General features: G+C 58.4%; 1 protein-coding gene across 1 annotated transcript; it reads left to right on the top strand.

The window, feature by feature from the left end:
• Window positions 1–1,493: 1,493 nt before the first annotated feature.
• Window positions 1,494–13,282, top strand: LOC101578619 (tubulin beta-3 chain). Its single transcript, XM_023705205.1, has 5 exons — window positions 1,494–3,547; window positions 6,146–6,424; window positions 10,986–11,094; window positions 11,508–11,618; window positions 11,879–13,282. The coding sequence occupies exons 1-5, from the start codon at window positions 2,468–2,470 to the stop codon at window positions 12,952–12,954; spliced, it is 2,655 nt and encodes an 884-aa protein (XP_023560973.1). The 5' UTR covers window positions 1,494–2,467; the 3' UTR covers window positions 12,955–13,282.
• Window positions 13,283–14,908: the final 1,626 nt, after the last annotated feature.

Here is a 14,908-nt window from a genome sequence, read left to right as displayed (position 1 = left end):
CTTAGCTTCTTCCCAGGAAGCCCCCGCAGATGCATCCAGTGTGCTGCTCACTGGGGCATGAGGCAGGGTCGTCCCCTCTCTGGTGTGTGAGTCGGACACGGGGAAGGATGTGGTGGCCCTGCCTGAGGCCTGAGTGCTCGTGCCTTTTGAAGTCCAGGCTGGGGAGGGGCGGGGCAACCAAGCTGTCTCAAAGGCCTCATTGAGGAGCCAGTGCTGATCCCTGCAGTGTGACAGTAGAGGCCCCAGGGGCAGGCCGGCTTCCGTCCGTCCGGTGCACATGCAGGTGTCCCTCCCGCAGCGAGGGCCCTGCCTCCTTGTCACACCTGCCCTTTGCTCCCCTGGACAGCTCCTCTCTGGAGCCTGGGAAGGGCAGAACACACGAGCAGACTGGGGAGCAGAGCACGGCCACGCGGGCCTCCGTCTTCCTCTCAATCACACGAGGGCAAGAAGGGCTGCTTCCCTCGTGTGGGAGACCCTAGCACCGAGCCTACTAAGCTGGACAAGCCTCGTGCCACACAGCTTCATGGCCAGCTGTCACCTGGCAACTCATGTGACCAGAGGGGACCAGCCCATCGAGCAGGAGTGGTCCGAAGCCATGCAGAACACATAGTGGTCCATCATGCAGTGACCTCACCACCAGCAGAGCAGGCTGGGGCTGGGCTTCAGTCAGCCGCAGCAGTGGGCATGGGCCCAGTGGGAGCAAAGCACGCAGCCGGGAAGCTCACCTGGTGAGCTGAGGCAAGCGAGCAGGAGGCCTCGGAGGCTAGGACTGCGCCGTGGCCTGGGCGCTGCACTCAGGCTGTGTTGGGTGGGGCGTCCGCCTGCCTGCCTGCCTGCCTGCCTGCCTGCAGCCCCGATTTGTGCAGTTGGACGTCTGTCACACCTCAGTGCTTTATGCAGCAGGAACGGAAAACTTTGCCTTTCAGCACAGAAGCAAGGAATGATGCATCTTTCTTAGTGGCTGCTGTGCGTTCTCTTGTGTGGTTGTATGGATGGCCAGGGCCTTCCGGAGCCAGAGACTGGCTGGTATTTGGGTGGGGAGTGAGAGAGCCTGTCTGTTTCCTTGGTGTGGTACTGGGATTGAACCCAGAGCCTTCACCCTAGGCTGCAGCTGCAGCCTGCTGCTTTATTCTGGGCCAGGGTCTCTAAGTCACAGAGTTGCTCCCGCTGAGCTGGGACTTGGAGCCCTCTTGCTTCAGCCTCTTAGAGTGCTGGGATCATGCCTGACTCGGTGGATTTTGACATCAATGCCACAGATGCAAATACTTTGAAAGTGCTGCCCTCTCCCTCAAGCCTGTTTTGTCTTTCTCTGTTAATTTACCTGCCCCCGTGTGAGGCGTTGCACCCTCCACCAAGAGAACGCTTGCCGTCCACACGTTTCTCCATGAGAGAGTACAGGCTGCCTCGCCCGCCTGCTGGCTGCTGAGCCCAGCGCTGGCAGTCCCGCTGTGTGCCTGGCTCCAGGGCCTGGGTGTTCTCCCTCCACAGGAAACGGGGCACCACTGATATGGGGCAGGCAGCTGTGCTCTGCTGCCCCGTGATAGGAGCACAGTGGGGCTGCAGGGCCCTGCTGGACATCACCAGGATGCCCCCGGCTGGCAGCTCCTGGGAAGTGGCAGCCCTAGCAGCACTGGAAGGGCTTGCTACTTGTCTGCAGCAGGGCTGGCTGGGCAGTGGAGGCAGAGGCTCTGCAGGTTGGCCCTGGGCACAGCCCCTCCAGAGCCCACCTGAGAGGCGGCAGGGCCCTATCACCTTCAGCCCTGGCAGGTCTGCAGTGCTCATGATGTGAAGTTTTAGTTTTTTAAATTTTCATTGGCCCTCCTCCAAATCCACCTTGAAGTTCAGCAGCTAAAGTGCTGTGATACATTGCCCTGGCTGGAAGTGGCTGGGGCCGCCCTCTAGCCTTGGGCCTACACAGTGCCCAGTGGTGGGGTGCTAGGAGCTGCACTGGCCAGGCAGAGCGGTGTGCGGAGGAAACAGACCCAGGACCACAGCGGTTGACTAGAGAAGGGTCCGACAGCACAGGCAAGTGCTGGGGGCGGGGGGGCAGTTTTCAAAGGCTTTGGATGTGAAGAGGAGAGGCCATTCTGGGCCCAGGAATCTGGGCCTCAGGGGGTGCTGCCCACACCCCCAGGAGTAGGCGGGAGTACTGAGGCATGGGAAGCACACCCCCCATCATGTGGTCACCCGCAGGAGGAGGAGCTCAGGGACAAATTTAAAGATGCAGAGAAAGGCTCTATTCTTCCTGGACCCTCAGCCTAGCCCTGGCCCAGGGAGGCAGGTGGCAGAGGCTCAGATATGTCTGGTCCTGACGGGCCTTTTGGGAAGGGGGCAGAGCGTGGCTGAGGACCAGGTTCATGCACCCTGGGAATGAGACTCGGTGAGCAGTGGGCACCTAGCCGGGGAGTATCGGATCTGTCTGGGCCGTGCTTGGACCAAGGCAGTCCCACCATGCAGAGGGTGAGTGATGGCCACTCTAGGGGCCCCTGGATGGATGGCGGCAGGTATGCAAGACACCAGGCCTTCCTTCCAGCACCATGAGCTGAGTGGGAATCCTGGAGTGATGCCAGCTGGAATTCAGGACTCTGGTGGCCCCTTGTCCCAGAACAGGACCGGTCCCCTGCAGGAGCCCTCAAGGAGGATCCTGGGCTCCATCGATGCCACCCCCTCGGCCACCCTGCCCCTTGGGCTGCCTGCCAACCACACAGAACCAGGGTGCCTGCATGTGTCCGTCCCCGATGGGCTCTTCCTTGTCCTGGGGCTGGTCAGCTTGGTGGAGAACGTGCTGGTGGTAGCCGCCATCGCCAAGAACCGTAACCTGCACTCGCCTATGTACTGCTTCATCTGTTGCCTGGCCCTGTCCGACCTGCTGGTGAGCTGCAGCATTGTGCTGGAGACGGCCATCATGCTGCTGCTGGAGGCAGGCACCCTGGTGACGGCGGCCGCCGTGGCGCAGCAGCTGGACAACGTCATCGACGTGCTCATCTGTAGCTCCATGTTGTCCAGCCTGTGCTTTCTGGGTGCCATCGCCGTGGACCGCTACATCTCCATCTTCTACACACTGCGGTATCACAGCATTGTGACGCTGTCGCGGTCCCAACGGGCCATCACAGCCATCTGGGTGACCAGTGTCCTCTCCAGCACCCTCTTCATCACCTTCTACAAGCATACCGCCGTGCTGCTGTGCCTGGTTGCCTTCTTCCTGGCCCTGCTGGTTCTCATGGCAGTTCTGTACGTGCACATGCTGACCCGAGCCTGCCAGCATGCCCAGGGTATTGCCCAGCTCCACAAGAGGCAGCGCCCAGGCCCTCGAGGGTTCTGCCTCAAGGGTGCTGTCACGCTCACCATCCTCCTGGGCGTTTTCTTCCTGTGCTGGGGCCCCTTCTTCCTGCACCTCACTCTTGTCATCCTCTGCCCTCAACACCCCGTGTGCAGCTGCGTCTTCCAGAACTTCAACCTCTTCCTGGTGCTCATCATCTGCAACTCCATCGTGGACCCCCTCATCTACGCCTTCCGAAGCCCAGAGCTCCGCACAACTCTCAGGGAGGTGCTGCAGTGCTGCGTCCCCTGAGCATAGGGCTGTGCCGGTCTCAGGCCAGGGTGCTGGGCAGAGGGAGGCAGGATGATCTCGAAACGTGCAGGATCAGGGAGAGGGTGAGTGTCACCCTGAAAGTAGGAGCCTGAGCAGCCACCACAGGGAAGGGGGAAGCTGGGTGTGTTAGGACTCGGGTGCTAGGTGCCTGGGAGACCTTCTTCCCCCTGGAGAGTGCCTGCTCCATCCCAGGTTGAAGCAACACCCACTCCATTCAGGATTTGTGTGGGGGGGTGTGCTTTGTTTTTTGGTACTAGGAATTAAAACCAGGGCTTTTGCACTGCGCTGTCTAGCCCTTTATTATTATTATTTTTTTTTTTTTTACTTTTTTGAGACAGAATCTTATTAAATTGCTAAATTGCCCTAACTTTTTTTTTTTTTTTTTTTTTAATGTTCCTGCCTCAGCCTTCCAGGATATTGAGGTTACAGGCATGGTCTTCCACATCTGGCTCCCTGCCCAATTTTTGCTGCTAGCTCTTGAGGCTTGTGACAAGCCACTGGGACAAGAAGTCCCGGTTAGAAGAGGGATAAGAATCAGCAAGGAAGGGGTCTGGGGATACAGCTCTGTGGCTGAGCGCCTTCCTGGCAAGTACAAGGTCCTGAGTTCGATTCCTGGTACTGCAAAAAAACCCCAAAATCATGCTCCTGGCAAAGGGTGCCACCAGGAAGCTCCAGCCACAGCCAGAGAGTAGGTGCCTCAGGAGGAGGGACAGGATTTCCAGCACAGTTGCTTTGACACTTGCTTTGTACAGGGCAGTCGGGCTGACCCTCCCTGTGCAGAAAGCTAGAGATCCACTGTTCCCCTGCGCTGTGCGCACTCCAGCAGAGGTTGACTGGAAGGTTCTTCAGGGACAGGACCTGGGGGAACTGGGCCAGGGAACTTGTTAATAAATACTGTGTCCTGCAGCTTGTCCAGAAGATGCTTGATGTGTGGATGAGAGGAAAACGGGCTGGAAATCAGGAGGGGGAGAAGGGGCCCTCCCAGTTGTGGCCATGTGCCCAGGTGAAAAGCCACAGTCCCAAAGGATGCCAGCATCTATGGGAAGAGTGTGGAGGTCCCAGTCAGACTCATGCAGGTCCTTGGCTTCCGCTCTGGCTCCCCACACTCCAGCACAGAGGCAGGAGTAGCAGGGTCCACACACCCTCCTCCGTCACCTCTGCACCCACGTTCGTGGCCCTGACATCGCTGCCTCCGGAGTGCATGCCGGGGGAGAGGGGCAGAACCACAATGGTCAGTGTGGCCTGCGTGGGACCTTGCCTAGTGAGGTCCCTTTCGTGGACCTGCCCACTGCACAGGCTGGGCCAGAGGCTTTGCTCAGCTTTGCCCTACAGGGTCTGGCCTCTGCCTGCCTGGGAAGCATTCACGCCACACTGCTGAGGACTGGACAAGGCTGGGGGTGGGGAGCGGTGGGATGAACCGTGCCATCTGGTGCTGGGGACAGACACCCAACTCTTCCTCTGCCCAACCCGACCTTTCCGCAGAGCCTGCCTCAGTTTCCTTCACAGATGCTGAGCACTCAGCTAGCCTCTGCCCTGGGGTAGGCCCAGTGGAGGCTGAGGCAGTGCTGGTTCTAGCAGAAAGCTTTCCACCAATCCCAACCTGGGCTGTGGTCGGCAGCAGCCCTGATTTCTGGCCCCAGGGCTGGGAGCTTGTTCCCGGCAGAGCTGGGGAGACAGCAGTGAGTCAGCCTTCAGCCTGGCACCAAAGCTCCGGGATGAGAAGGCTGGAGCTTGGCCCAGTGCCACCCTGGCAGGGAGGAGGCGCTGGCCTACGGATGCTCCAACCCTCTATCCTTGCTCAGACAAGGAGGCACAGCCAAATGCTCACCCCCGACTCCTTGAACGGGGACAGCTGGAAGCCGGGCTCGGAAAGCCATCTCCACATTGCGGGGGGCGGGGCCCCGCTGTAGACAAAAGGTTCTGCTCTAGAGGCGCAAGCCGGCGCTTCTCCCAAGAGACCAAGGTCTGTCCTGCGCAGACCCGAGCCGGCCTGCTCTCCGCGCGCTCCTGTGAGCGAGGCCGAGTATGTCTCCCTGATGGAGAGCTGTCGGTGGTAGTCTCAGGCCTTCACTGCATGGCTCACTCAGCGGGTGTCCACCGCACACGGCCGCACCCACCCACCCGTCCCCGACCAGCTGCTCCCCGCCCGCCCGTCCCGCAGTCCCCGCTCAGGTGGCGCCCTCGCTAGCACCAGAGGCCACAGAGCGGGTGACATCAGGGATGAGTCAGGCAGAAACCTCCTCCCCCACCCGTCCGGCCACTGCTGGCTCTGGTCCGAGGACAACCGCAAAGCTGCGTTTTCAGAGCCGGGAAGCCCTGGGGGAAGGGCAGGCAGCGCCCTCCTGGCAGGGGCCTTGGGGCCGCTCTGCGCCGCAGCCCTCCTGACCCCGGCTCCCTGGCCCTGCCCAAGATCTGCGCTCCCGTGGATCTATGGTCGGCTGTTGATGTCCCTGATCCGATCCCTAAGCCCGCAGAGTCCGACGGGCGCGGGGAGAGACCGCCGAGTCCCATTGTCCTCAGCGGAGCCCACGCCCCTGGAGGACCCCCGCCCAGCCAGGCGCTCGGGATGAGTGGTGCGGGGCCGCGGGGGCGCGGGGGGCGGAGCCGTGGCTCGGGGACCGGGACGCTATTGGCAGCACGCAGCCACCGGGGCGGAGACGTGGCTCTGCGGCGGGGACCCGATTGGTCATCCGCAGCCGCCGGGGCGGGGCCGTCGCTATAAGAGCGCGCTCCCAGGTCCTCGGGTCCTCCGCAGCGTCCGCTCCCGCAGCCAGCATGAGGGAGATCGTGCACATCCAGGCCGGCCAGTGCGGCAACCAGATCGGGGCCAAGGTGAGGCCGCCCGCCCTACGCCTTGGAATAGAGGAGGGAGCGGGAAGGATCGGGGAGGGGGCGCCGTGCTCCGCGGGCCGCGCCCCTCGCGAGGCCGGGAACAAAGGACCCAGCCCCGCCCCGCGCCCCGCGCGCCCTCCTCTGCAGCCCAGGTGACGCGGCCGCCCAGGTGCAGCGAGGACCTCGGGCTGGGTCGGCCCGGGCGTGGCCCTGCTCCCGCGCAGTGTGGTCGAGCGAACGGGCGGCGGAGCAGCTGGGTGGGGCCGGGTGCGGGGTGACCCCGCCGCAGGGACGTCCGCCTTCCCTTTGTTGGAAGGTCTGCTGTCTGATGACCTTGGTCTGAGCTGGACCCCGCGCTCGCCTTGCTGGCCGAGCCCACCCAGCCCCGCGAGCCTGGATCCGAGAACAAAGCCTCAGCCCGGCTGGCTGCGCTGAGCGGCCTCCGCTCCACAGTCGGCCGGCCCGCGGACGCAGGCCGCGCAGAAGAGGCTTGGCGCAGTGACCGCGCGGCTCAGAAGGTGGCCTAAACCCGCCCGGACTCCCACAGCTGTCCCGTCCCCAGTCCTGGTGGCTGTCCCTTGCTCAAGGTCACAGCAAGTGGAAGAAGGCTTTCTGCCACTGGGTACTGTCGACCAGGGATTCGGGTGGGCGGAGGCGCCGGTCTCCCTTAGAACTGCGTAGGGCCCCGGTCTTTGTCAGGACCGAGGCCAGGGACATAGCTTCCTGAGGGGAGACGTCCTGCCGCGGAGGGGCCCGGGAGAGACGCCTCAAAGGCTGTTACCATGGAAACCAGGCGGGAACAAAAACCTAATTACCAGGGGCCGGGGCAGCCACGTGGCTGACATGCAAATTGCAAGTTTGGCTCTTGGGTGGAGGTGTCTCTGCTGGGGAGACTCCCTAATCACGGAGGAGACAGCTGCGCCTGCTCCTGGAGGGGTGGGGGAGGGGAGGCCGGGGTCCAGAAGCCTGGGATCAAATCTGGACTCCTGGGCGGTGGCTGACAGCTGGCCTGGCCTGAGGGAGGGGCCGAGGACCCATTAACCGGTCACAGGGGCCTGCCCTGCCCAGAACATCTGCTCCTGACCTGGTGACCCTTCCTCTGTGGCCAGGACTGGCCCTGCACTGTGATCCCACTCAGGCTTGTATCAGGCTAGAGCTCAGGGCTGCAAGTCAGGGCCACCCCAGGGCCCCCACTGTGGGCCACTGGACAGAGGCAGCACCTGGGCGCTGGACAGTGCTCTTGGCTGAGATTTGTTCTGCTTCTCCCCGGTAGGACCCTTATTCCTTCTGAGTTATTCTCAGTTTGTGTTTGCTCAGAATTTTAATATCTGAACTGGGTGTGGTTGGTTGTACACATCTGGAATCCCAGCACTCTGGATGGCTGAGGCAGGAGGGTAACAAATTCGAACCCAGCCTGAACAACTAAGCAAGACCCTGTCATCAAAAAATAAAGGACCAAAAGCAATTTAAAAGAAAAAACTGGGGATGTAGCTCAGTAGATAAGCCCTGGGTTCAATCCCTAGTGAACAAAAAACTCCGATCTTTTGTAACAATGCCAATAGCTGAGAGGTGAATCTTCTCTTAGTAGATCAGTGTCTTCCTTTGTCGCTGCACCCTGCACTAGTTCCTCACTGGCTCCTCTGCCTGGAAGCCCCAGGCCAGTCTGTACACCTGCCCCAGGCAAGGGGAAGCTTCCCTGCTCTGCAGCTGGGTTCTGTTTCCCTGTCCTGTCACTGTCACCGGGAGCTGCCACCTGGCCAAGGGAGGGGGCCCTGCTGCTTGTGGGACTTTGGGTGGTACCTGGCAGGTCACAGAGAGCGGGTGGGCGGGAGCCAGTCACCCTTCTTTCTGAGCGTTCTGACTGCCCTGTGAGCTGTGTGTGGCCTGCGTGGGAGGACTGGGTGTTACCTGCCCCCAGGATGAGAGTCTCAAAGCTGCAGAAGTTGGGTCCCTTGCCAGGGATCTCAGGGCAGGGTGGGTCAGGACTGGCAGGGCACAGGTGACCCCGGGGCTCCACCCCGTGGTTCCCGCGGCTGGGGTCTGGGCACCAACCCGGTCCCAGGGGCCAGTCTTGGAGTCGTCTTTGTCTGCGCCCCACCATGCGGGTGGACTCGCCCCTCCCCTGCCTATGGGCGTGGCCAGCTTCTCAGCGCCCCAGCAGCCGCGGGGGTGAGTGTGTAGGGGCTCCAGCCTGCACCCTCCTTCAAGGCCGATTTCCTCAGGGGCCTAGCTAGGGGCACCGCAGGGTCAGCACCGCGGACAGCGCTCCCCTGCCTGTGCCGGACCCTGGGCTCTTGAGGGAAGCTGGGCCTGAGCTGTGGACTGTGTGTCCGTTATTTTATTAACTACGTTACATCATTTAGTTTTACTGATAGTGTTTTAAATTACATTTTTATTGGGGCTGGTGAGATGGCTCAGTGGTCTAAAGCACCTACTTAGAATAAGCTTAGCAAAGCACAGGGACCGCGGTTCAATCCCCCAGCACCACATGCCAGCCAGCCCCGCCCCCTGGTGGGCTGAGCTGGCCACACACACACACACACACACACAAAATAAATAAAATTAAAAATAATAATAATAAAAAAATAAAATTAAATTACATTTTTATCAATGTTATATGCAAAAGTATTTGCTAATATATTTTTGCTGTAAATTTTTTTTTTTGTTTTTGTTTTTTTGAGACAGGGTCTTGGCTATGTAGCCCAGGCTGGCCTCCAACTCACAATGATCCTCCTGCTTCAGCCTCTTGAATGCTGGGATTACAGGCATGTATCACCAGGCCCAGCCTTCTTTCTAAAAAATTGAAATATGGCAGAGCTGGGTGTGGTGTCATGAACCTGTAATCCCAGCTACCCAGGACACTGAGGCCGAAGGGTCTGGTGCTAGGTATGGTGGCATTTTGCCTGTAATCCCAGTGCTCCAAAGCCTGAGGAGGATTGCTGTGAGTTTGAGCCCAGCCTAGGCTACACAGTAAATTCAAACCCAGTTTTTTTTTGTTTTGTTTTGTTTTGTTTTTTGGTTTTTTTTTCAGAACCGGGGATTGAACTCAGGCCCTTGCACTTGCCAGGGAAGCACTTATTCCACTGAGCCATCTCCCCAGCCCCTCAAACCCAGTTTTAACTGCATAGCAAAATCCTGTCTCAAAAAACAAACACACACAAAAAAAAAAGAAAAAAAGAAAGAAAGAAAAGAAAAGAAAAGAAAAAGAAAGAAAATTTAGGGATGACAAAAGTACATAAAAGGGGGAAAGAAATCCAGCCTCATGCTTGCTGAGTGACCTCCTGTTAGTATAAACCACCAGACCTGTAGGTGTTTTATAATAATCTATTCAACTACTTTAAATTAAAAAAAAAAAAACTTTGAGTTAATACTTAAAAAAAAAGGTAGTGCCAGGCATGGTGGCACAAATCTGTAATCCCAACACTTGGAGGCTAGGGCAGGAAGATTGTTGGTAGTTTGAGATGAGTCTGGGCAACAAGGTGAGCTGAAGGCCAGCCTGAACTGCATAGTGAGACCCTGTCTCAAAAAGACAAAAAAGACCAAAGGGAAAAAAAAAAAAAAAGTACGCACATGACAAAATTCCAGCAGCACCAAAGGGTAGCACGGAGAAAAGTTCCTGGGGTCTGGGACTGTGTCCTACACGTAGCTTCCACGGTTGTTGGCAACATCCCCATATAGTCAACTGGCAGCTAGGTGTTTCCTAACACAGTTATTATTATTATTATTATTATTATTGTTGTTGTTGTTGTTGTTTTTGTTTTTGTTTGAACCAGGGCTTGAACTCAGGCCCTTACGCTTGCCAGTGAAGTGCTTATTCCACTGAGCCATCTCCCTGGCCCCTAACACAGTTCTTTTGAAGAGCAGTCTTTCTGTGAGCCCCTGACTGCTAAGTAGAGGCCCTTTGTTTATTAGAGCATCTCAAGTCCTCCAACCTCCAGGGGTGACCCAGGAATGAGGAGGGGTCTCGTAGCCCTGGGGAGCATGCAGCACGTGACCACGGAGACTGGCGGATGCTGACGCCACTGAAGGGTGCCTGGGCAGAGGCTCTGCAGCCTGCTCACCCAGACGCTGTGCTCACCCGTGTGCTGGCAGCTCTGTCACATGCAAGAGGGCACCAGGCTGCAGGGACTCCTTGTGCCCTGCCCGTGGTCATGCACTGCTGTGCCCAGTGACAGGAGCCATAGTTGAGGGGTGCAGTGTCCTCTCGCCATCTGGAAGGGGTGGTTGGGCTCTGCATGAGAAAACGAGCCTGTGAGTTACAGGTTCCATGTGGACAGGGGTGAGCTCTGCAGCCCAGCCTGTTGGGACTGGCTCTCAGGGTTCCTGTGGGCCCACTCACTGGGGCTGGCGATGTCCCTGGGCAACACTGGCACTGACACTGAGGGCCCCTGGGTGCTCAGGAAGCCTGGATTGCAGACAGCACAGGGCTTTCTGGAGCCTCTCAATGAGGTTGGCGGGACCCAGGTCTGAATTTGGTGCTGAGAGCTGGGAGGCTGGAGGGGGTGTAATTTTACCACTTTGTGGTCATCCGCTGACTTTGCTTCTCTTCTGCCTGCTGCAGTTCTGGGAGGTCATCAGTGATGAGCATGGCATAGACCCCAGCGGCAACTACGTGGGGGACTCGGACCTGCAGCTGGAGCGCATTAGTGTCTACTACAATGAGGCCTCTTGTGAGCACCCGCCAGGCCCTAGCCCTGGGGAGGGGCACTGGACGGCGGAGTAGCAGCGCTGTGGGTGGCCTAAGAGGCCAGAAGGGGGGCTGGAAATGAGGTACCCAAGCTGCAGGCAGCAGGCCGCAGTGACAGCCATCACAGAGTGAGAGGCACGTATATGTGGCAAGGGACAGGTCATGGGCTACAAGTGTTGGTGAGGGCTGATGTCCACTGGTACAACGTAATTCCCATGGCACACTGGTGGAATATTACCTCCCCACAGGACCATGTGACTTGGTAGCAACGCGGGAACTCTCCATGAGTCCCAGCCTTAGATGAGAGCAGGTGCTGCCAGTCCTTAGACAGGATTCAGAGGGCAGGAGGAGGTGTCCCTCTGTGGCTTGTGTCACCAACCTCCTGTCTCCCTTCAGCTCACAAGTATGTTCCTCGGGCCATCTTGGTGGACCTGGAGCCCGGGACCATGGACAGCGTCCGGTCCGGGGCCTTTGGGCATCTCTTCCGGCCAGATAATTTCATCTTTGGTAAGTTTGCTCTGCCCATGCCCAGTGGCAGCAGCCTGAGGAGGACAAACCCAAGAGTTCTGGGATTGCCACCGAAGCTTCCAGAGTGCCAGGTGGGGGAGGCAGGACAACACCGGCTCATGCACCCGAGTTCTTGGTTCTGCCCTGGATACCGGCGCACAGGGCCGGCACCAGCACTGTGCAGTGGTGCAGGGTTGGGCAGACTGGGAGTGCAGCCCCTTGACCTCTGCCCAGCCACCCCTCCTCTTGCTTCCCTACAGGTCAGTCGGGGGCAGGCAACAACTGGGCCAAGGGTCACTACACAGAGGGTGCAGAGCTGGTGGACTCGGTCCTGGACGTCGTGCGGAAGGAGTGTGAGAATTGCGACTGCCTGCAGGGCTTCCAGCTGACCCACTCACTGGGCGGGGGCACGGGCTCGGGCATGGGCACCCTGCTCATCAGCAAGGTGCGTGAGGAGTACCCCGACCGCATCATGAACACCTTCAGCGTGGTGCCCTCACCCAAGGTGTCAGACACCGTGGTGGAGCCCTACAACGCCACGCTGTCCATCCACCAGCTGGTGGAGAACACGGATGAGACCTACTGCATCGACAACGAGGCCCTGTACGACATCTGCTTCCGCACCCTCAAGCTGGCCACGCCCACCTATGGGGACCTCAACCACCTGGTGTCTGCCACTATGAGCGGTGTCACCACTTCCCTCCGTTTCCCAGGCCAGCTCAATGCTGACCTGCGCAAGCTGGCTGTGAACATGGTGCCCTTCCCGCGCCTGCATTTCTTCATGCCTGGCTTCGCCCCACTCACTGCCCGGGGCAGCCAGCAGTACCGTGCCCTGACCGTGCCCGAGCTTACCCAGCAGATGTTTGATGCCAAGAACATGATGGCCGCCTGTGACCCACGCCACGGCCGTTACCTCACAGTGGCCACGGTCTTCCGGGGCCGCATGTCCATGAAGGAGGTGGACGAGCAGATGCTGGCCATCCAGAGCAAGAACAGCAGCTACTTCGTGGAGTGGATCCCCAACAATGTCAAGGTGGCCGTGTGCGACATCCCACCGCGCGGCCTCAAGATGTCTTCCACCTTCATCGGCAACAGCACGGCCATCCAGGAGCTGTTCAAGCGCATCTCGGAGCAGTTCACAGCCATGTTCCGCCGCAAGGCCTTCCTGCACTGGTACACAGGCGAGGGCATGGACGAGATGGAGTTCACTGAGGCTGAGAGCAACATGAATGACCTGGTGTCCGAGTACCAGCAGTACCAGGACGCCACTGCTGAGGAGGAGGGCGAGATGTATGAAGATGATGAGGAGGAATCTGAGGCCCAGGGCCCCAAGTGAAGCCTCTCACAGCCGAAGTCTGGGGCTGCGTGGCAGCCAGGGCCAAGACAAGCAGCCCCTGCCCCAGAGCTGTCTAGCTACGACACTGTCCCCAGCTTGGCTTCCCACCAGCTTGTCCCAGCGCCCAGGGCTCCCGAGTTAGGGTCCTCAGTATTTATGGCCACCCCGCCCATGAGTCCATGGCTCTGTCCTCCCCACTTAGGGCACCTCTGTTTCCTGTTGCTCTCGGTCTCTTTGTTTTATTGTGGCTCCAGGCCTGATGTTTTATGGTTTGTTTTTTACTGGTTGTGTTTATATATTTGGGGGGGAATACTTAATAAATCTATTGCCGTCAGATACCTGTGCCTGGTGCCTGAGATTCCTTGTTATGCTGCAAGCTGGGTCTGGAGGGTGAGGAAAGCATTCCAGTCTCAGAGCATAGCCTGGGAGCTGCTGGAGGCGGAGACGAGCCCCAGGCTGAGCCCATCCTGGTCTTGCGGCTCGGGGATGAGCCTATGACCCTAGTATTCTTCTGTCTGTGGAGTGCTACATGGGGAGGGGCAGGAGGGAGACCAGGAAGGGAAACCAGAGCATTCATAGGAGAAAACCAGGGGGGTGGGAGGTGGAGATGGGGCGTGGCCAAGGCCTAGGGGTGCGCTTGCTGTGTGCACCTGGCCATCGTCCCCGGAAGCTGCGGCATGCTGTGTCCAGGGCCACAGGCCTGGGAGCCAGCATCGGCACAAGATGCTTGCTCAGCACTGCTTTGCCTTCTACAGGGTAAAGCTGAAGGCCAGAGAGACCCCGCTGCCCAGGAGCTTCAGGGTGTGCTACTGGGCCAGGTCCCGACTTCTCTGCACAGCCTCCCATGACCGCGCTGTCTAACCTCAGTCCGTGCGCTGTGCTTGGCTCTCCCTCAGCAGCGGTGTCTGTGCTGGTGGCCCTTTCTGTATCGCCCTGCAATGGCTGTGCAGCAGGAGAGGCCAGAGGCACTGAGGTCCCATAGGGCCCTGTGTCCGCGGTGCTGGGTCTGGTGCCAGCCGGGCCCTGGCAGCCCATGTGGATGGGGACCCAGATGGGTAATGCTGTGTTCTTTCATTCAGCTCGAACCACCTGAGAATTTAGTGACCTGAAACAGCAACTCATCCTGGGTTAACTTGGTTTCTCCACATCCCACAGAGTGGGTTGGGGTAACTGCAAGGTCTAACACCTTGCCCTGGACCTACTCCCTCAGCAGGTTTGGCTGGCTTCATGCAGTGGCTGGGCCAGTGGCACCCCCAGGGGCCAGTGACCCCCAGCCTGCGGTACTGTTGGGAGGTGGTGAGAAGAGAGGGTTTCCCGAGGATGCCCTGGGGGGGGGCATTGGGCCCTACCTTTTCTATTTTCTTTTTTGGTTCTCAAGTTTTATTCAAGAACTCATTAAAAATATCCAGACAAAGGAGCTTTAATCCTCATCTTCCTCCTCTTCTTTCTCCTGGTTAATCTGGAAGTAATGTAATTTGTAACTCCCTTTGCTGCTAGCAACTACACACAACCAGTCATGCAGATTACTCTAACATTTGTGTGTGTGTGTGTGTGTGAGAGAGAGAGATATTTCAAATACCTTTTGGAAAAAGGCACCTCAGAAGTCACGGTGATCCTGCTCTTGCTCCTTTCAACGGTGACCGCCCTCCACTGAGATTCCCGGCTTTGCCACTCACCTTGATTCTTTCCTGGAGAAGCAGTGTGCATGATTCCATCTTCTACAGGACGTGTGTGAGCAAGGGTGAGCCTCAGGGCCTGCTGCTTTTTTTTGCCCCCCTTCACTGCAAGCTTTTTATGGGTGCCATGGAGTCTGCGGAATCAGAAAGGGCCTACCTTTTCTTTTAAAATTTATTTATTATTTATTTATTTATTTATTTATTTATTTTTTAAGGCCTCTGGACCAGCGTCTTTATTTTTATGGCCCAGCCTGCCATGAGGGTGGGACTGGTGCTGC

The sequence above is a fragment of the Octodon degus genome, unplaced genomic scaffold, assembly GCF_000260255.1.
Source record: "Octodon degus isolate 3935 unplaced genomic scaffold, OctDeg1.0 scaffold00215, whole genome shotgun sequence".
Lineage (NCBI taxonomy): Eukaryota > Metazoa > Chordata > Mammalia > Rodentia > Octodontidae > Octodon > Octodon degus.
The sequence above is the reverse complement of the archived record's forward strand: the minus strand, read 5'-3'. Positions and strand labels throughout refer to the sequence as shown.

Excerpts from the sequence above, each read along its gene's own strand:
- LOC101578619 (XM_023705205.1), top strand. The coding sequence starts at position 2,468 with ATGGCCACTCTAGGGGCCCCTGGATGGATGGCGGCAGGTATGCAAGAC. Across the intron at positions 6,425-10,985 it reads GCAACCAGATCGGGGCCAAG|TTCTGGGAGGTCATCAGTGA; the intron begins GTGAGGCCGCCC and ends TGCCTGCTGCAG. Across the intron at positions 11,619-11,878 it reads GCCAGATAATTTCATCTTTG|GTCAGTCGGGGGCAGGCAAC; the intron begins GTAAGTTTGCTC and ends GCTTCCCTACAG.